The sequence below is a fragment of the Spea bombifrons genome, chromosome 5 (assembly GCF_027358695.1).
Source record: "Spea bombifrons isolate aSpeBom1 chromosome 5, aSpeBom1.2.pri, whole genome shotgun sequence".
Classification (NCBI taxonomy): Eukaryota; Metazoa; Chordata; class Amphibia; order Anura; family Pelobatidae; genus Spea; species Spea bombifrons.
Window position 1 is genome coordinate 98,117,066 of NC_071091.1, and position 22,839 is coordinate 98,139,904.

Sequence of the window (22,839 nt, forward strand, 5' to 3'; positions counted from 1 at the left end):
GCTGGACCGGACCTCTGCAAGTGTTTTGCATGAGCTTAATGGGGCAGTGTGTTTGTATAGTAAACTTTGGCAGTCTAGATGTTGTGTACGATATCCCAATTATGCACGTGCAGGTGATAACATATCCTTCATCAGGGTTAGCCAGACATAGATAGAGTGAAGGAAAAATGTATTTGATCCCCCTGCTGATTTTGTATGCCCACTGACAAAGATGTGGTCAGTGTATAATTTTAATGGTAGGTTTATTTGAACAGTGAGAGACAGAATAACAATCCCTGTATGATACAGTGCAGCTCATAGTGAGCATAAGAACACACAGCAGTGGGCTTAATTTTTTGTTATTGAGCATAAATCCCTTCACTATATATTGAGCCAGACACTGATAGTTGTACTGCATAACTCCCATCGATATACACAGATCAGCCATAACATTATGACCGTTTGCCTAACGTTTTGTAGGCCCCCCTTTTGCCGCCAAAAAAGCCCTGACCCCCTCATGTATAGGAAAACATGATTCATCAGACCAGGCCATCTTGTAGGTGCTTTTGGCAGTAGACGGGGGTCAGCAGGGGAGGATGAAATGTTCTCTTGCCTAATATAGCCCGCCCACTGACAGGCGCCATGATAACAAGATACCAGTGTTAGTCACGTCACATGTAAGTGGTCATAATAGGACGGGCAGGAAGATCTCTACCCGCTTATCTGCGATGCCTTTTCAGATTGACACGTGGATAGCTCAGGGTCCCACGTTAAGGAAGGAGAGCGAGCGTATCTTACTATGCATATTCAGTATGCCTGTGCGGGCCAAACGTGGTCTATTTGCCTTCTTTAGTGTATTTATTCTAGTTTAAAGGATTGACAGGTGCCAGATGCACAGGATCCCTATTACCATATGGCTGTAAAACCATTTTAAACATAAAAAAAGATTTTTGAATCATTGAGGGTTTTTTTTAGCAGTGTTTGAAAATAGCCTCCAGTTTTTAATGTCTCCGTCATCATTACTTTCAGCAAACTGAGCGCATGCGCAGGCTCTCCGCAGCGGAGATTAACCCTAATAGGACTAGTATGCGTTAATGCCACGCTAGTCTAATAAACAAGCTGATGTGTTCTCAGTCGGAAAAGGGTGACCTGAAGACGTTCTTATACCAGACGCTCTTCCCTGGGATGGGACTTGAGGTCTGAGAGGTCTAGAGGCTGCCTCCCAGCGTAAAGCAGCAGCCAAAATATCACAAACTTTTTTTTTTACAATTTGTAATATTTGCAAATCTCTTTGTCAATAGCCTCTAGTGTGTAAACCTGCAATGGCTGTTTTAAATATTGTTATCAAATATTTATTTTGAGTTGGTTGCTAATCGGCCGGGGTGTCCCTTTAACACTTTGTGTCGCGTAGAAGCAGATAAACGTCTGTTTTCATTGAGTTTCTCCTTTCTGTTAGAGCTTAAAATGTTTTTCTCGCACAATGCTTTCATACTCCGAGGTCTTTCCAGTGAATGACTTTCGGACCTGTCACCCGTGTGTGTGTGTGTGTGTGTGTGTGTGTGTGTGTGTGTGTGTGTGTGTGTGTGTGTGTGTGTGTGTGTGTGTGTGGGGGGTAATCTAATTTAAATCATTATTGCTTTAAATCAAGGTATATATTAAATGACCCTTTTTCATGCTGTTTTTTATGACAGGGAATTGTACATGCTGACATGCTGAGTATGCTGACGTGTTGGCACAGTACTTGTGTTGTGTACACAGTTGTGTGTATGTAGCGTTAGTTCACTAATGATGGGAAAGAGGGTACTTTGTGATGGTTCTATATCATGGCTACCGCAGAATGAGCAAAGAAAAGGCACGCGGTCTGCTTTACATGTATGGTCCGCATGTACGCGTCGTTGGCTTAACCGTGTTCTTACATACATTGCGTCTCCGTGCCGCGTAACTGCATTAAACCCAGCTGACGATCAGTTCAGCGCACAAAAAGAACACTTTCTGAAGTTGCGTCCTGGCTTTTTTCTGACTGCGTAAGCAGATTAACCGACTGCAATCGCTGCTGACTGCAACTCATTTTCTCAAAATTGTAGCTTTGCTGTTCTTTTTATTACTAACCACCGCCAGGCAGTCATTACAGGCCAAGAAAAATACCGCGTAATTACTCATCACTCTGAAAACGATATTATGAATGTTCCCTTCCGTTCATCTTCATGGATGTGTCCTTTCCTAAGACTGAGCGTCCGGCTCGTCAGTCACCGTGCGGTCTGTTCCACGGACGAAAGGGCTCTTCACAATTAGGGTTTCTCAAAGATTCACTATTAAGGTTTTAAGTCACTTTTATCACAAAATTTGGAAGAGATTGGAGATAAAATAAATACCCAGGGTTGTCTGTAATGTATAGTTTTACGGGGGTGATTTTGATATCTGTAACCACACCAGTAAATATTTTCCCTGTAATGGAAAAGTAGATTAAAACACTGGGCATATAGGGTAGTCTCAAAATCAGGACAATTCAATATATTTTAGGTATACTTATTTTTTTGTCTTCATACAAAATGTGCTTAAAAACCAAAAAATAATCTGTGTGGGTGCATTCATTGAGTAAGAGCGACATTATAGGTGAACAGAGACATAGTAAAAACCATGAAAATAGCTGAAAAAGTAAATCATTAAAGAGCACTAGATGTGATGTGAAGTTGGTGTAAAGCGCTAGTGCCGATCTACTTCTATACATCCAAGTGCAACACTTTGCCAAGACAAAAGTAACGGTGTGTTATTCTGTGTGCAAAATACAGAGTTTAATTGTATTATTTGTGTGTATATAATGGTTTTTGGGTTATGTTTCTTTTGTGTTTTATGTAATTATTTTTACATAGATATATCTGCGAGCTTCCCTAAGTAGGCTACTCAAAGCTTTCCTGCTTCTGGGGGCGTGGCTTTGGGCAGGGGCGGGGCGAGCCCCAGCAAGCATTTAGCCAGAGGGAAGTGGGTGGGGAGGAGGGGAAAGTGGGTGGGGTGTAGGCGGAACTTGCTCAAACTTGCCAAGTTCCCATGTTATAAGGCAGGGGTGTCCAAGTTTTTTCTGCAGTGGGCCACTTCATCAGAATTGTATACGTGCGCGGGCCGCACTCATTTTTCACTGTGACAAAAAATATGGCCTTTAATAAAATATGCAGATTAAAATAAAGTAAAATGACACAAAACCTTTACTCTTCCTCTCACTGATTTCTGGGCCTAGAAAGTTTTGCGACTACAAATTCAGGATTCCCTAGATTTATTCTAGGGATGAACTAAAATGAAAATTCTGGACCAAAAAATCAGCATCACTACACAAAGGGGCGACTAGCTAGGTTTCAGCATGTACTGGCTGAGTTGGCATGATAGGAGTGTGATTGCTAACAGTAGTCACAGTCCCAGCATGTATAGGTTCCAGCACTTACACATCCATCCAGTAAATGCTGGAACCTAGGCATGATGGGACTGTGATTGCTGTTAGCAATCACACTCCTATCATGCCAACTCAGCCAGTACATGCTGGTACAGGGTGGCTGTAAGTGATGTGTAGACCCCATACTGCTGGCAGCCTCAATACACAAGGGGGGCAGCTAGCCAGGTTTCAGCATGTACTGGCTGACTTGGCATGATAGGAGTGTGATTGCTAACAGCAATCACAGTCCCATCATGCCTAGGTTCCAGCACTTACACATCCATCCAGTAAATGCTGGAACCTAGGCATTATGGCACTGTGATTGCTGTTAGCAATCACACTCCTATCATGCCAAGTCAGCCAGTACATGCTGGTACAGGGTGGCTGTAAGTGCAGACCCCATACTGCTGGCAGCATCAATACACAAGGGGGGCAGCTGGCCAGGTTTCAGCATGTACTGGCTGACTTGGCATGATAGAAGTGTGATTGCTAACAGCAATCACAGTCCCATCATGCCTAGGTTCCAGCACTTACACATCCATGCCATCACACACACACACACACACTCATTTATTCATATAATCATTCATTCACAGATTCATTCCCTCAATCACACACACTCATTCAAACACCCTCCCCACCCCCTTACCTGCACTGCAACTCCTCCATGCCGCTCACAGACTTCAGCAGGGAGCGCGGCCTCCCTCTGCCTTCTCTGCTAAAGCACAGAGGAAGTAGGATGTCACGTGGACTCCGCTTCCTCTGTGCAGTCCAGAAGACCCTCCCACAAGTAAGTAGCAGGGCTTGAGGTGCGGCTCGCGTAAGATCGGTTGCCCTGGCTGCCGATCTTACGCGGGCCGCACCTCGAGGTCTCGCGGGCCGCATTTGGCCCGCGGGCCGCATGTTGGACGCCCCTGTTATAAGGCAATGAGTGTAAATCCCCCAAACTACGTCTTTCACGTGTACTGCTGTCCTTCCTCCAGTCTGTGATGTGACGATAGATTGATAAATTCATGTCCTCTTTTACTGTCAACGACTGATCGAGCACAAGGGCAAAACTGTTTCAACTGTTTACTGTCATTGGGTCTTAATGCATCTAGTAGACCTAGTAGTCTGCATATAGGAAATCTTATGATTCACTGAATTGTCGCAAATTAACCCTATTTATGATATATATTTATATTCTATTATATATATATATATATATATATATATATATATATATATATATATATATATATAATTTTATTTTTTTTTATTTATAAGCATGAGTTCCTTAATCTTCATGCTTATTTCCCCTGAGTGTATTTTCTTATCTTCTGATCATCTTGAAATCCTCCATCAGGAATAATCCAGATAATATTACAAATGCACAACTTTTAAGAAATCTTTCAGAAAATATTCTGGAAGTGGTTTTGTGACTTCTTATCCTTTCTTCCTTTATAATGGGAAATACAAAAAAAAGTATATGTCATGAAGAAATATTTTCTTGTCTTATTATTCAATGATATATATAAAAAAATGTGTGTGTGTGTGTGTGAAATTTCCCCTTTCACAGAATGGCCAGGGATCTAGCCAGTGGTAAAATGGAAAGACAACAAAGAGTTAAACTGCTGTGATATTATTGATTGGTTTGTAAGTTTAAAATCTAAAATTTTGTGCAACATTTAACAATAACATGCAGTCTCTGTAAGGCAGTAACCGCAAACGGATTATTATAGGAGCAAACGGTCATAGTTTCCTAATATGAAATCCTCATGTTTTCATAATGGTTGAATGAAGGGATTGACGTTGTCGGTGGGCTTCTAGGAACTGTTCTCGCATAGTGGGGGGTGACGTTCTACAACCTGTTGCTGAATGGATGCAAGGGAAGAAAGGATTGCAGTATATGCAGTATAGCGGCGGATGCTCCCTGCCAGGACAATAAACTATGTCTGTCTCGGCAATTCCTTAAATAAAATTACCGTTTTAATGGTAACCTGTAATGTCCGCCATGGGAAGCCATGGACATGCGCAGAGAACGTAAGGTGCATGCGGTGTGAGACTCGCCGGAGCGAGAGAGCGCTAGGTGATCCCGCAACTGCAGAAACGGCTCACAGCGCTAACGGCACTCGGCTTTCAGTAGCAATTTCACCAAAAGCTCGCCTTTTTTGAGAATTGCAATTTTAGGCAGGATTCATTCATTTGCCGTATTGCATATAAAGCACATGCTTTAAATTGGTTTGCATTACGTTAAATTTTAGTAACAAAAACTTACAACTTGCTCATCTATTTTTACATGTTTTAATATATATATATATATATATATATATATATATATATATATATATGTATATATATATATGTGTGTGTGTGTGTTATGTCTTCTAATTACCCGGCTTCCATATTTCCCCTCCTTGCAAAACACAATCGCTAAAAATTGGTGTTAAAGTACCGTAACGGGGGACTCCACCAACATACTCCTAATCCCTTGGTTACGGGTCAGAGAGGAACGGGGTTAATTAACATTTGGGTCATCCATGAAAAGGGTTTAATGATTTACTGTTAATGCTTGGTGTGTAAGTGCCTGAGCCCATGCGTGTTGTTTTTATTCCGCGTTGTTCTACCTGGTAGACGTGTTGTAGCGCGGGCGCTGTCTGTGAAGGAAGGACAGACTTTGCTCACACGCAGGTAACTCCTTTCTGTTTATCTGCCTGGATTGATCCTCCTCATTAAATATCATTTAGCTTAAAGCATATTTAATAACATTGCCCTGAGACTGTGTTTCTATAAAGACAATTTTTATTTTGCTAACCGGCATCAAATGCGATCGTTCCGAGTGATTTTGTGGTGATGGGAAGCCCGGCCGCTGTATCCCAGTTGTCATAGTAGTTTTATACCGGCAAAAAAAAAAAAAAGCCTTAAACACACGCAGTTGGGCTGAATCTCCGGTTACAGAGAGAGAGACAGAGCTGGAGATCCGGGGGAATAGATGTCTCCCCGCTGCCTGTGACAATTGTGAAGGAGGAACATGAACGTAACGCGTACCTTCTCTCCATACCCTTCAGATACCGGACAGAAGAAGAGCCTGGAGAAGAAAGATGTGCGGAGAATGTCCTTTCAGAAGCCCAGAGGCAGCATGGAGTACACGGTAAGCTTTGTTCCCAACACTTTGTGTCTGTGTTCTGCGTCTGATTCCGTCCCCTGCTCGGTGTGCGATCCCGCTCTCGTATTGTTTTTCTTTCACCTGGAAAGCTTACTATCGTGTGTTTTGGTTTCATTTCAAAACTGCAGCGACCAAAATTGCATGTTTTACGTACTTATTAAGTGTGTGCTTAGATGCCACCTTGACCTTGAGATATAACCCATGCGGTGCTCCTCTTGGTCGCTGATGTGAGGCTTGGACATTACAGCCCTCTTCTCCCAGCGCTATGTGAAAATGGAGCCTTTGTTACTGGTATGTTCTTCAAATGACCCTCAAACCTTGCTGCAGTCGGCTGCTTGTTCTGGTTACCAAGGGAAACGGGATGCGATTCTGTATGTCTTGTGAAAGATGCTGTTTTTGATGCAATGTGATTAAGATTGATTCTGACACGCTCGCCCTGTAACTCCTGCCGGGAATCACAAACGTTCCCTTTCTGTTGACCCTTGATTTTATTTCTTTGTCCTCTCGCTGGGAATATGTCTCGCTGCGTTTCTCCTCCTCTCATAACTTTCTTTCCGTCGGTATGTTTGTTTCCTTCGGATGGCTTCGCTGTCCCGTACATCATACGGTGAAAAGGGTTGTGCCTTCTATTTACCCAGATCCCCATCAGTACGTTCAGATACACCTTGTGCGCAAATCGGGTTCTAAACATAAACAGAGTATTACGTGACGTTATTAAACCCCCTTTTAATGCGCACAGCGGGACGACGGAAAATGGCTTATTAAACACTTGTTTTAAACAAATATGAACGGTTTAAGGTTCTAGGATTAATGTTTTGTGTTATTGTTTCCTGGTGCCATGAGAACACGGACGTTGATGATTTTAGCTCCTATTAGCCAAGATACGGGGATGATAGTCTTGCGTTTGGTATTTTTAGGATCGTAGCCCTAGAACGCTGCCTATATTCAGGGTCTGCTCGCATGAACACAGGTGGCTCCTCCATAAGCACAGATGGAACCGTCAAAATGATTAACGCTGATTGATCCACGCGGCTCGTGTGAGAGGATTCAGAGAGCCAAAAGTGTTCAGGGGCCAGCGGGATCGCGATCCGCCTAAACTTTTACCCAATACCTAGCATGCTTTCACAGCGTAGCAGTTCTATATATCTATTAGATTATATATAAAAATATATATATCTATAAATGTCCTGATGAAAGTCTGTAATAAACAAGACTGAAACGTTGACTTAAAAACCGAAGTTGTTTGTGTGGTCATTTGCAAAGTCCCTGGAGTGCCGGTAATTATTTTTGGACTTTATATTATTTACTGCTGCAGTTATTTGGCACCGGGCAGAAATTTGGCATTTGGAGTGCAATTGTTAATTTTGGACTTTATATAGATATATAGATATATAGATATATAGATCTATATCTCTCTCTCTCTCCCATGCCTACTATCACAGTGCCGTTAAGAAAAATGACATAGTGGATTTTAAACTGTATTGATAAGTTATATAAGCAAAGCCGGAACAGTACTGTATTATTCAATCTTAATATAAGTTATTCCCTCATATGGTTTTTTTTTTTGTTTTTTTTTTTGCATTTTTAGATATGTTGTAATATATAATGTTTTTAACTTTACTGAGAGGGTGGTAGATAAGTGGAACAGCTCCCCATTCGAAGTGGTAGAGGCTAATACAGTGGGGGTATTTAGAAATGCACCGTATAAACATACAGCTATCCTGAATCTAAGACCAGACCAAGGACTGATGAAGGTTTAAATCTCTACAGCAGTACACATGGCCAGACTAGACATTCAGAATGAGTCTGATCTGTTGTTAAAATCTTTGCTTTCAATGCTGTATAAAATCACAAAATATTGTAAAATATTTTAACAAACCCACAACAGTAGTTGTTGCTAGCGATTTCAGATGCTGTAAGGTATGCAAAATAATAACAGGACAGTATCTGTCCACAGGCTGTGTGTTTGTGTGTATAATATATATATACCGGTATTGATTATTGCTTTGGATGCCTGCTGAGCTCATGAGATACAGGACTCGATTCCTACTCCTGTTCCACTCTGAAGTGCGATAAGCCACCAAGAGCGGTTTGTACTCCTCGACTATTCATTGTGAAGGGAATTCTGTAACTGTGTTTATTTGGCTAATATGCCCCCCCCCCGCCTATATTAAACATACAGTATATTCTGATTATTTCTCCATATTGAATTATCTGTTTTGATTGTTTCAGGTGGAGTCGAGAGATTCATTAAACAGCATCGCCCTGAAGTTTGATACAACTCCCAATGAGCTGGTGCAGCTTAATAAACTCTTCTCAAGAGCTGTCGTTCCTGGTCAGGTATGGACTTTTTAAAGGATGTTTTCAAGAGCAGTCAGCCTGGGACCTCGTACGTCCCAAGGGATCCCTGAGATACTCTCAATACTGATTACTTGCATCTTCATCTAGTTTGGTAGACCTTTACGACAGTCCCCATTATTTGGAGGTTCTAAAGGAAGAAGGTTCTCTTCCTACTCGGTCAGAAATCCTTGTTATCAACCCTTCATATACCAATAAATCTTAAATTGTATATAGCTTGAGAAAGAGATGCTTATACATGCATAACTTTATCTTGCCTGGCTACTCGGGAATTCTAGTGTCCTTATTTTGGGATAGACTTGTGTGAGAAATTCGCCTTCGATATTATTCAAGGAGCATGAAGAATAGACTGGGGTCCTTCACCTCCTTAGCTAGGCTTGGGTCTACCGCAGGCTGTGCTAGGATTTGGGGACGTACTGACCACCCCTACCTCAGCCTGCGTTTCAGAGAGGCTAAACCTCTTCCAGAAAGCAAAATTACTTTTTATTTTATTCTTGTGATTTGCAAAACCCCATATTTTTGTAACCTTATGTTACAGTCAAGAAAGAATAATTAGGGCGTATTAAGTTAAAAAAAAAAAAAAAACAAAAAAAAAAAAACCAAACAAACAACAAAAAAAAAACCTGATGTACATGCTATGGCCTAATATCCCAAATTACTTCATTGATTCATTTACTTTATTCTCTTTAAGGTTTTGTATGTACCTGACCCCGACTACATCTCTAGTGTGGAGAGCTCCCCGTCTCTTAGTCCCATAAGTCCTTTGTCACCAGCCTCTTCAGAAATTGAATTTGAGAAGAGTACAGTAAGTATGATAGTCCAGGATATACTGTGTACTTTTAATGCATAGAATATATAGTTACCTGCAGCTAACTAAAACATTCTGCCCACTTCTATATTTTCGAAGTAAGGTTACTGATAATTATATAATACTCACAGCAGATGACACACAATTTCACCCGAGTAACTTTTTTGGTTCTCCAAAGCCCAGATCCCGTATTCATTCCCCCCCCTTCTGAAATATTCTTTCTTTTACTTATTCGAATCCTTTCTGAAATTCAACGTTTTAATGTATTCTGTTCTCTGTTTCATCAAATACACATTAAAGTCTGTAGACGCTCATTGTTACTAACGACATTAAAGAATTCAAGCGGGAGAAGCGGAACCTGTTTGAATATGCAGGTTAATTATTAAATGTAGATGCGTAAATACTAAGCATTTTCTTTGCAAAGCTCTGTAGTTACATTTTTTTCCCTAGGATCAATTAAGAAAACTGTTTCTTTTTTTTTTTTTCTTTGTCCTGCCTTAGAACTTGATCAGCCTTTTGAGTGGATTAGGGGTTTATATACTTTGTATAATTTTCCTCTTAGACATGCTAATAAAAGCACGCAGGAACTTTGATCCCACTTAGAAGTAATAATAGAAAAAAGTTTACTCTTCTTATAAAGTAACACTTGTTCTGATGAGTGCCAAGTGCGGTACAATATGCTATCAACATCTATGTGTAAGAATATGTACATTGCAAACAATATAATATCCCAGTAACCGCGACGATCGTAAGCAAATAAACAAAATATAATAATAATAACATAGAACTGGCATTTTTGGGGGATTGTTTTTAATGTGAGAGATAAAGGTAAGTATGTATTAATCCTAATACATATACAATACCTTAATTTGATAATGAATGCTTTATAGGAGCAGACTTCTGGTTTTCTATTATTTTTTTTTTTTACCCCAACACCCCGTGTGCTGCTGTCATCGGATCGCTCGCCAGTGATCCTGTCATTCGGAGTACATGCCGTTTGCTCACGTAGAAGAATGTTATAGAGTCATCGCATATGGATTACGTATAGAGCTGCGCTGAAACTCGCCTCCCAGTATGATGCATTTTTCTATGTCGTTAATGGGCCTTAACGTATAAATATGCTTCGTTTTTTTTATAGGAAAAAAGTTTTCTTTTTTGCTTTATCAATAATACACGAATACATACCAGACATGTTTTTTTTTTGGTTATCTGCTCTAATTCCGTCGATTGATTATTGCTGTTTTAGGACCCTGATCATACTCGCCAAAGAGGGTCCACGTCCTCCCCCGCGCATTCCGCGGTCCGTCCATCCCGAGTCGTGTCGTCCACATCTGAAGAAGAAGAGGCATTTACCGAGAAGTTTCTTAAAATCAACTGCAAGTACATAACAGATGGGAAGGTAATTTATGACTGTGTGATACTTTGTTGCATGTCCAGGTTCCCGGAGCACTGGTATATACTGTTCCGTTTCATATTCCTTATGTGCGACTAGAGGAAGGATAGCGTTTCTTTATCGCTTGATAGAAATACTTTAATATAGCATACGAGTTGTATATGTTAGTGGCCCTTGTGGGGGGCATTTGGCGCAATTGATAAGTAGCGATGCCCCCGCCTGTGAGGTGTTTGATGTGATTTAAGGTGTGAACCTGTTGCTTCAGACGTTGTAATTGTAGTGAGCGTTTCCGATCTCTGTACAGGCCTTACGTGCCGCGTGCGCTTAACACAGATTTCGGCACTTTGATAAAAACAGTTTAAAACAAATGGATGTGCGGCGGCGGCTGCTGCCGACCGACGCAGGGGGATCCGAATGGTGTTCGGATCGTGTTTAAATTTGTATTCATTCACGCATAAACCTTAAGGCCGATACCTGTTATGTTTGCAAGAGCTACAAATAAACAGACTTCAATCACAGAGACGCAATTATCTGCGTGCCAAAAAAAGTAAGCAACGCAATCACGGGCCTGCCAGGTAAATGAGAGAAATTAACCCTCTTGGGGATATTTTATTACTTTTTATTTTCTTGTCATAATTGACTGGGGCATTTTCAATATTTTACTCTGTTTTATTTTAAGTGCAATTCATATAAATACCAAACTTTTACTTTTTCAAGGCATCTTAAGCGGTAACATCATATGATAAACATATGCTGTTGGTGTGTGTGTATATATATGTATGTGTCTATGATTGTAGATCATACATGTAGATCAGGGCCCTATTTCCTAATGTATTGTTTCGATCGGTTCTATTTTTTTCAGATCCTTGAAAAAAAATATATATATTTTCATGAAACGCTGCATAAATTGTTGGCACCATATAAATATAATACCGTATTTATCGGCGTATAACACGCACTGGTGTATAACACGCACCCCCATTTTTGAACAAAAAAACTGAACAAAAAAAACTTCATCAGAATCACTGCTATCTGGGAAACCACACACACAGTAAGACACACACACAGTAAGACACACACACAGTAAGACACACACACTCAGACACACTCACACTCAGAAACACACAGTAAGACACACACTAAGACATAGACACACACTAAGACACAGACACAAACAGACTCAGAGACACACAAACAGACTCAGAGACACACTCAGACACACACACTCAGACAAACACACTCAGACACACACCCTAACCCCCCTTCTCAGGATCTCCCCTCTCTCTCCCTAACCCCACCCCGGTCACTTACCTTCAACTCCTGTGTTGGAAGCGTGAGGCGTTTGTCTCGGGTGCCGGCGTTTCACTGCTGAGCGCCGCCACCCGAGACAAACGCCTCACGCTTCCAACACAGGAGTTGAAGCGCTGCGGCAGGCGGCTGAGGCTGAGGCAGGCGGCGGCGGCCGCCAGCAGAGGAGTCCTGGATTTCTGTCAGTCAGGGGGGGCCGAGAGTTGCCGAGCGGTCGTCTTCAGCAACCGCTCGGCACCCCTTGGGCCCCCCCTGACTGGCAGAACTCCAGGGCCCGGTCGCAGTTGCGACCCCGGTAGTTCCGCCACTGGCTCTAGGATTTATCGGCGTATAACACGCAGGTAGGATTTCAGCTTCAAATTTTAGTTAAAAAAGTGCGTGTTATACGCCGATAAATACGGTATATATTAACACATACGTATATACATACTTAAAAAGTAATTATTCCTCGCCTGACTCTGTAAATATATATATAATATACTTTTGCATAAATGCATTCTCCTAGCTTGCCTTGACTTATAACAAATTTCATATTTAAAAACAATTTGCAGAACTAGATCTGGATAACCTTGTCTGTCAGAATGTGTTTAAGGAGACCGGTTGTCCCATGGAGGCTGCAGGTTTGGTTAATTTGTTTTTTTTTTTTTCCTGTAGGGAACAGTCAGCGGGGTTCTGCTGGTCACCCCAAATAATATAATGTTTGACCCTCATAAGACCGATCCGTTGGTGCAAGAGAATGGCTGCGAGGAGTATGGCATCATGTGCCCGATGGAAGAGGTGACGTCTGCCGCCATGTACAAAGACATCGTGAACAGCAAACTCAAGGATTCAATCCCTGTGTAAGACCCTTCCCAACATGTATAAACGCGTACGAATAATGTATATTTTATTTAAAAAGGCAAGGGCTGCATGCTTATATGTAATGTTGTTTTTATTATGAGCGATGCCGCAAACCTTTTTTGTTTTATTTTTTTAGCTTCGGGGCTGGCTATTCAACAGAGGATTTTTCCTTAGGTTTTTCTTTGTATAACTTTATTTATTTGCAGAGCAGAGATTTGTTGTCCCTCCAGGAATCCCGTTGAGTAACCTCATACAGAATACTCACGCCGATTTCATCCAGCCAAATATGTATTTATCGCTTATACCGCAGTAAACAAAAACGCGTATACCGTCAGTGAGTCTTTCCACCTTTCAACTATGCATCAGTCTCTGTTTAATGATGCAGTTAATCCCCGAAGAAAGATCAGATTAAAATATCAGCACTTAAAATATCCTTATTAATCGGTTATTTTCTGTTAACACACCCAAAAACAAACCCAAGAATTGCTTTTTCTGTAGAGATCCCAATCTTTTCACGCTTGCTTGTGTCATAGTCAGTAATCCACGCAGGGCATGTTCACGTTGCACACGTTACAAGTTCATGGAATTAAACCTTTCATCTCAAATGTGTTGCCTTAATAGAGATCTGGAACAGCTGTCCTGTATGAGAGAATTCTGCCACTTTAAGAAAGCCTCCCAAGGAAACGAAATGAATCCAAAGATGTGGGATACAGGGAATGACAGCGCCAGCACGGCCCCCCGCAGCACGGAGGAGTCTCTTTCCGAGGACGTGTTTACAGAATCCGAGCTTTCTCCCATCCGAGAAGAACTTCTGTCTTCTGACGAACTCAGACAAGATAAATCATCGGGGGCCTCGTCGGAGTCCGTGCAGACAATAAACCAAAGCATTTCAGAATGCTGTCCGGCTCACCTTTCAGACTCTTCTGAGGCTTTACATGGCGTCAAAGACGGTCTTGGAGCCTCTGGAAACGACAGTGGAATCGTTTCTAACGCCAATGACCTGGAACAGAGCGAAACGTCTTTAATCCTTGATAAGGTCTCCGATGGGGAGTCTACTGAATCCAGCGCAACGGTGACTCAAAGCAACAAAGATGAGGACGATGCCCAAGCCGGCCGTGAAGTGGAACGGGGTTCTCACGGCATGGAGCGGGACCTCGATCAGGAAAGTGCGAGTGGCCAGGCGCCCGAGGCCTACGCGGATGAGCCTTCTGTGAAATGCACGGGGGATCCGGAAACGGAGGTGGAAGAGCTGCGGAAGCTCTGGAAAAACCTCACAATGCAACAAGCCAAGCAGCAAAGGGATGACATGCAGCAGGCCACCCAGAAAGAGACCCAGCATAAGATATCCGCCCCGGAGACCCACTCTGAAGGTAATCGCAAGCCTAACGGAGTCCGGAATATTAATAATCTGACTTGCCGTTTCCGGCTTTAGCGTTTAAAACGTGACTTACTAAAAAACATTAACGTATACAAGCAAATGTATGGTATTTTTTTAGAAGATGTATAGTTCTTTTGGGTTCATTCGCTAAAAAGGGTATACAGTAGAGTTGCGGTTTCTTCTCGCTGATATCATTGTATGTTTCGAACGGCCAGCCCCGTGGGTTCTGCTCCAAGGTCAGCTTGGATGGTTTTGTATAATGCATATTTAAATCGGCAAGTTCTTGAAAGTCGCCTCACGGGTTGAGCTGTGCATTAAGCTGCCAGCAGCCAGGGATGGCCCTTCAAAATGCATCGTGAAGTCACATTAGTAAGTTAACCCTTTGGCTCCAGTATTTGTGCATTAGATGCTGTAAGCAGCTTCAATGTCTGAGTGTGTACCATGGTTATATATCCCCAACTAACTATGCGTTTCTTTGGAACAATCTGACCCTCCTTACTGGCGAAACCCCCAAGCGTTGGCCCTCCAAATATACTCATACCTGGAGATTGCCGGGGGAGCGCTGCTCCTCCAGTTCTCCGGGTCAAGACCCGAATCCTCTGGGTCACGGGAGCGGGGTCTTGACGTGCCCCGCTACCCGCCCATTTTTCCTTTTAAATGGGGGTGTTTCCCGCTGCCATCAGCAGTCGGCTGACGTCAGTGTGCAGTGCTGGGCGCGTCCCGCGACGGAAGGCTCCGGGTAGCTGGAGCCCAGAAGTTCCCAGGTATGTATATAGTGAACTTGGAAGGATTGTTTTCTCCCTACCATAACTCGCGTATCAAATTATTAGTAAAAAGAGGGAAAGGTGGTCATGTACCCATCGCCTGCAGATGGGGGCTCCTAGAATGCAGCATATTTGACAGTATAAAAGTCCGGTTAGTCTAACTATTGGTCATTTCTGTGTGCATTTGCCACGTTACTTCTTCATTAACGTGTGATGTCACAAAATAATATGCCTTTCAAAGAATTGGGTTGAGTAGGACGGCACCCGTATTGCCATCATGTTTAAGAAGTACTTTTGCTAACGAGGTATTGTTGCCACTTAAATCCCCGACCCCAAGTCTTACACCGATTTGCAGGATAGTAGACATTTCTATTCTTGCGTATGACTTTTGAAATCCACCCTTGGTATTTGTGTATTCTGCATATCAGACGTGTTCCATCGCATGTTTACTTTGCTACTGTGCCAACACGCGGTCAAGAGTATAACCTCGTGGAACCGCAAACATGTAAATGATCTGTGTTCCTCGAGGTTCACGTGCAGGAAAGCAGAGGAAGTGTCTTTCAACATCTTGCTTAATTTCCTATGACCGCTTTGTGAAGAAGTAACGAGTATGGGCCGACCAGACGGCCCAAACGGCTCTTATCTGCCGTCACATTCCATGTTTCTATGTGAAATGCCCTGACCTGTGAGATGAAGTCGTAAACTTCTCTGTTATCAGTATAATAATAATAGCATCAAAACTTTCAAGGCTCTTGTTTCTAAGGACCAATCCCAATGGTCTTCTCCTAATATTGCGTGTTTATCAATTAACACGGTGTAAGGCCTCCCACGGGAGAGTCATTTCTCCAAAATCCCGTCGCTTCATGCCTATTTAACGCATGTTTGACTTTCCTTGTTGGGTTTTGTGCCGTTATCCGAGGTGTTGGGCGCGGACACGATGCGGTCTTTCACGTTTAAGAGCGCTCCATACCGTGTTTATCGGTGTCATTCCTAATTTGTATTGGTGATTTTTCTCTCTTTAACCACCGCATCCCCCCCACCCCAGGAGTTTATTCAGCTGTTGCCAAAGAAAAGAGAAGACATCGATCCCACCGATATTTATGTTTAAGGGTCGGGAAGCCAATGAGGAAAACCTTTGTGTCCCAAGCAAGCGCGTCCATGCAGCAGTATGCCCAGAGAGACAAGCTGGAGTACTGGTTCGCTGTTCCTCATGAAAGGTACGTCGGAAGCCCCCGCAGATATACCTGCGCCAGCGAGGGGGAGTCTTCTAATCCACATGACCTAACGTGACCATATAGCCGTTTCCACAAGGGCATCAGGCTGGCTAGCGAGGGGATCGTCTCCAGGATAGCTTTATACCTGTCCCATGTATGTTTAAAATACCTCACTGTATTAGTCTATACCATTTCTGCTGGGAGGCTGTTATTATTTACCACCCTCTCAATCCAGTAAAACTTACATTGCTTCTACCTCGGTTTCGCCATCTGATCGCATGCTCTTATGATCTTGATGAACCCCTGATTCTTTGCCCTGAAACTGCATTGTAGATTGAATCTCTCTATGGCTTTTCATTATAATTTAATTAAATATGTTCTGTCAACCTTGTAAAATTAGTACTCTGATCCCGATTCTCTAGATGTAATGAAGCTGCTCCTTTGTGCGTCTATCGTAACCTTGCTCCGTTTCTTGTTGTAACTTAACCCCTTTCTGCTGTATGAAAGTAATTTGTGTGGCAGTGTTGGCTGATGATTAGATTATTACAGGAGTAAGAAAGTCACCTCGCTTTTTCATGCCCAAGATCATCCCTTTCAGGAGACAGACTATATGGACAAAAGTATTGGGACACCTGACCATTACACCAACAGAAACTTCTAAATACATAGACATTAATATGTAGTTGGTCCCCCCTTTGCAGCTATAACTTTTCCACTCTTCTGAGAAGGATTTCCACAAGATTTTGGGGCGTTTCTGTGGGAATTTTTGCCCATTCATCCAGTAGAGCGTTAGGTCAGGCACTGATGTTGGATGAGAAGGTCTGGCTCGCAATCTCCGTTCCAGTTCATCGCAAAGGTGTTCGATGGGGTTGAGGTCAGGGCTCTGTGCGGCCCAAACAAAATTCATCCAACCACGTCTCTATGGAGCTTGGCTAGGTGCTGGATTTTATACACTTTAATAATTAAGAAGTGTGTCCCAATACTTTTGTCCGTATAGCGTCTTTGCCCAGACTTGGGCTATGTACGAACACGGCGGGGTCCCTAATTTTAATAAAGCCCTTGATCTGCTTCTAAAAATAACTGGGCTTTTAGGTGACTATCACTTACATTTTGTTAACTTGACCATGATATATCCTTTTAAAATATCGACACTATAAGTATATATTACCGTATTTACTTGATAATAAGTGGGTCACAGTCTTTTTTATGGTTACAGTGATAAGACTGTACAATAAAATGCCAATAGAACTGATTTCATGCTGTCTTCGCTTTTTATATTTCAGGACGGATCACCTGTATTCCTTTTTCATTCAGTGGAGTCCGGATATTTATGCCGAAGAAATCGGGGAATCGTCGAGAGAGCCGGGGTTTGTAGTAGTCAAGAAGAACGAGGAGGAGGAAGGTTTGGAGTGTTCTGCCAACGACTCGGCCACAAGATTATGGGAGGTAGTTAATGCACACTTTTGGTTGCTATATTGTGAACGTGGTGGTCCAGGACCAGGTAATTTAATATTAAATTAATAATTTAATATACACCTTCACAGCGTGACCTGTGGGCATAATCTGTCTCTCCTCTAAAATGAGAATGTTAGAGATTCGTAAAAACTTCATGGACTTTTCCCCGTGAATTAAGTTGGCTTTTTTTGTGGCTAGCTGTACATCCCAGGAGTATCAGTCACATGTGTCTCATGTCTACATACGTGTAATAATGGGTTACAATAATCTATTTCCTGTGTAACGTTTTGTTTATCATTCTGCATACTTTTTCTTCTATAAAGGTAAAAGCAGGTGAGCGTGTCCGTGTGTCTTATGTGTGATTTATCTCCATGGCGGGATCTGCATTTGGTATGAGATGCCTGGAGCTGATTTGCGTGTGCATAGATATACACGTGTACGGGCATTCTTGCACACGCTGAAACCTATTCTGCTTCTTGCAATCCATGAATATAATAAAGCTAAATGTAATAGTATTCTCTAATCATATTGTATGCAGCTCTGGAGACTCGCCAGCTATAGCTTGAGTGAGCGTTGGGGAGGCTAACGTAGGGCCGGACTGGCGAGGTTTAGGCGCCCTGGCACTTTAAGGCTAGCGGCCACCTGATGCCGTAAAACAGGCATTAGCTCGGTGTGCCCGTCTGGGCCTTGTCTATCGAACGCACCCCCATCAATGCAGCCAACGCCGGACAAGGAGATAAAATATAGAATGCGTTTTAATAGGCAAAGAAAAAAACTTTACTTTTAAAACAGATTTAGGTACAATTGTGGCAGAAAAGCGTAGATTAAGAAAAAAGGAAATGTAACACTTTTATAACCAAATAGCAAGTTAGAGAAAAAAATGTCTAGTGCGTTTATTCTTTATTTCTTTATTCATGTAACATGTTCTCCCCTTAGATATATATATATATATATATATATATATATATATATATATATATATTCATTAACCACAAGGAATGTTTGGTTGTCATGTGACGTTTGTTTTGTCTTAGTGGAACAGGCCCTTTATATTTGGTTAAAATGTTGTTGTTTTTTTACATTTTAATGTTTAAACTTAACATAATGTTTTGAGATATTAAATACTGGCGCCCCCTCCCCTTCTCCCTCTATGGTAAATTAACCCCTTGCTGTAACCCCACGGTGCGATATTTTCCGTGATTCATAGCCTATGGATAAAGTAATATATTCTGGTGTATTTGTAGGCTGTGATTTATAGATAAGTGAAGATAAATCCCTTTACAGCCGTGTAACGGAGTAATTTGATTTAACCGGCGGGGTGATTTGATTTCTGTCCTAATGCATCCGAACAATGAGTTCCTTTCAGCTTGCTGTGAGTATACTTTCCATGCGCATGGATGTGTATGGGGTATTTGTGTTTAAGTAAATATCTCCTTAGCGCTGCCTAACTTATTAACCCCTGTATTTGCTTTATGATTTGCAAACGTTGCAATAGACTTTTTATCCACAAGTGACCCTCTCTACATGTTCTATAGAAACACAGAAACTGGAACTATTCTGCCCATCTGATCTGACTTTTCCCTCCCAGTACTAGCCTCTACCACCTCTGCTGGGAGGCCGGTCCAGTTATCTGCCTTGCATTGCCTCTAAGCCTGTGACCCTCCTAACCTTTTCCTTTTCTGTGATCAGTTATTGATGGTTTAGTTTTTCATGTAATGTTTACGTGGACGCGGTGACAGTAAATACATTCGGCGTTAGGCACTGCGCTGTCCCTTTAAATAATATCAGCCTCTTTTTACTGAGTCATGTACACTTCAACCAAACTGTACTCCGCAAGCCCCGCCCACCAGCGCAGGGACGATTCTCACTAGCCGGGGATGCTGTCAATCATGGAAATATCACTCCCGGGTTACTGTGTCACCAAGGAGCACCCTGTATCGGGAACCGTGATGGCAGACGGGGCACGGTCGGCGCGGCTCTCGTGTGAATAATTAACGAAGGCCTTTTAAGAGGGAAATGTCTCGGTTCTGGTATGGGAAGAAGGGGCGGAAACACCAGCCGGGAGGCCACAAGTATTCTCTGGTAATTAGAATGTGGTGGTGTCGGGTCTGCGCTCGGCTCTGGTAGGGGAGGGAGGAAAAGTTTGTGGGGGATCTGTATAAGCGGACGGGTGCCTGTGAGGGACATTCAGGATGGGCTTTTATGTGTTTGAGCCTTTGCCGCATTCGGTGTTTTCTGCAGCATGAGGCAGCTTTACACCCTCTGCTTGTTTAAAGGGACGCTTTCATGTGCAGGAGGGCTGTGCGGTCCCTTTAAAATATTGAGCGTTCCCTTTTCTGAATAAATGGGGGGATTCTGCAGACCCCCGCTCTTTCCACGCAGGAGATATGTTGATCTGAATCTATCTCCATGCACATGATATACTTGCCACCGGTCAGCTCCCGCGCTGGCTCCGCGGAAGCTGTGGCCCCAGCGGCCCCTTTGGCCCCTGCACAGAAAGAGCTCCCATTGATTGCAAAAAGAGCACTTTCCTGCTTCTGGTTAAGCAGCCAATTACTGGCAAGAATCGGACCACAGAAAAGGAGGGTGGCTGCAGGACTGCAGCTTCTACCTCAATTAAGGGCTCTCTTTTTGTTGTGTTGATGGAGGGTATATTAGGGTATTTACAGAGTACTTTATTATGCGTTCTTCTTTAGAGGGGTGTAAACGGCACCTTTTAACTATTCCTGTGTTAAGACAGGGCAGTGCGTGGAGCATCGTGTTTACATTTGTGAATGAGAATTTGTTATGAAATTCCCGCCGTTAAATAAAGGTAGATTAATGAATAACCTCTGTCAATGTGTAATAACACAGAGCCGGCCTATCCGTCCCCAGACCCCCCCTGCGTGTCGCTGCCGCCGTAGCACGCTGTCCAAAGATAATCAGGAGCCGGATAAATATACAGGATTAGGCCGCGTACCCCGAGGGATAATGCAGGGCGCTCTGGCTAGAAATGTCCTTGCCGTTTGCGTCATGTCAGGGTTACTGCATGGCACTGTCCTGGCAGCGCTGCTAATATTCAGTATGTAGAATATTTTAAATAAACATTATGTACTTTTCAAAAGTTTGGGGTCACTTAGAAATGTGAAACAGCCAAGTGACCCAAGCTTTTGAATGGTAGCGAGATATATATTTATATCAAGGAAACATGGAGCTTAGTGTTTTTTTCCTATTGTCTGGCTGCATTTATTTTATTATTTTTCACGTTATTTTTATTGGGGAGGGCCGAATGATTCTAGATCTCTGCGTGGCAATAGGGGCCAGCGGATCTTACAATTGATCAGATGGTAGCATTCTGGCGCTTTAATTTCATCCCAACACTGCTGGTTGCCATGGTAACCACAAGCCGTTATAGGCAGTGTAGGCTGTGGAATCAAATAATCATTTTATTTTTTTAAAATTTTATATATATTTTATATACTGGTTTATGACGGATCTGTACTTTGCTCTTCAGTGTGGAGCCAAAACGTAAAGTTAACGCTAACCCGCGCGGCTTTGCCTTCCTACACGGCTCCTGCTGAAAAGTTTTTGGACCAAATTTTGTAAAGAAAAAAAGAAATGTTTTTTTTTTCCGGCTCATAAGAAAAAAATTATCCTTATGTAATTGTGTGTAAATATTGAAATAACTAACATTTATGTATATGGGTCTATTATGGGTATCTTAACATCAGAAAGCTGGGCCACAGGCTGCCTCCAATCTTCCCTTCCTTAAAGTTAACTTTTTTTAAAGTAGATATCTTCAAACAATGGCATCGATTGGCGAGCCGAAACCCCGCGCTCCGGCTGCTTTCAGTAACTGAATGTATTTGTGATGTGAGCGCTAGATCTAACGCCGTTATGTTCTATGCGGATGTGTCGCTTTCATTTAGTTAGAGTGCTTTATCTCGCTTAGAAACAAGTTTCTGTAGGAAAAACGCATTTTCTTAGCTAAAGAGTCCCCCGACCTGTTTTCCTGGCTTGTGTGGCAGTGGCTACTAGGTTCATCCCTATCCCTGCACCGCTGGGGGTAGGAGACCCCTTTTACATCACTGTCATTATCTTTGGCAATAACCTTTAACCCCTTAAGGACAATGGGCGGTTCCTAAACCCATTGAAAACAATGCATTTTGAGCCTGTACATGTACGGGCTTTGTCATTAAGGGGTTAAGAACAGCCAGTGTATATTCAAGATATAATATTCCCTTTTGTTGCATCGGTTTAATGATTTGTCATCCATAACATGAACATAAAGAGAGAGTCCATTCAAGGACGTGCTGTTTGTAAGGAATGATGGCGGTATATAAATTAATTATATAGGATAAGAGGTATAAATAAGTATGTTTGTTACCATGTCCTATTATTATTTATTATTTGGGTAGTGAGGGAACGGCGTCTGAGCCAACCCAGCGCTCTGCAATTTATTTTTCCATCACGCTGCCGCTTAACTCTTTGCCGTCAGCAGGCCTGTTACTGTAAAGCAGTCGTTCCTCTCCGAGGATTGAATACGTTAGCCGTTCATCTGCGGGTATCGGAGCTGGCGGTTATTATCAATTTATTTCTTTTTATGTTTTTGTGATCAGCCTTTTTAAAAATTAAACGACTGATCTTTTATATCCGATTTCCAAACATAAGGAGAGAGATGAGTTAAAGCAATGTCTGTAATAGAATCTCCAATACCTAAGTTTTTTTGGGCCTTTTTACCCTTGATTCTCCTTTTCATTTCACGTGTACCCACACAAATCACACACGTTATGTTTT

At 42.3% G+C, this 22,839-nt stretch overlaps 1 protein-coding gene across 5 annotated transcripts in view; it reads left to right on the forward strand.

Moving 5' to 3' along the window:
- The window catches only part of OXR1 (oxidation resistance 1), a 137,994-nt gene that overhangs the window by 104,585 nt on the left and 10,570 nt on the right, over positions 1-22,839 (forward strand). For 3 of the 5 annotated variants that reach the window (XM_053465958.1, XM_053465959.1, XM_053465961.1), the window contains 8 exons: positions 6,448-6,530; positions 8,778-8,885; positions 9,595-9,708; positions 10,958-11,110; positions 13,067-13,251; positions 13,874-14,622; positions 16,440-16,611; positions 17,892-18,054. In XM_053465958.1, the coding sequence (XP_053321933.1) occupies positions 6,448-6,530; positions 8,778-8,885; positions 9,595-9,708; positions 10,958-11,110; positions 13,067-13,251; positions 13,874-14,622; positions 16,440-16,611; positions 17,892-18,054 (1,727 nt within the window). Of the gene's footprint in view, positions 1-6,447; positions 6,531-8,777; positions 8,886-9,594; positions 9,709-10,957; positions 11,111-13,066; positions 13,252-13,873; positions 14,623-16,439; positions 16,612-17,891; positions 18,055-19,797; positions 20,146-22,839 lie in introns of those variants that run through there. The other 2 variants (XM_053465962.1, XM_053465960.1) reach the window with 2 other exon arrangements.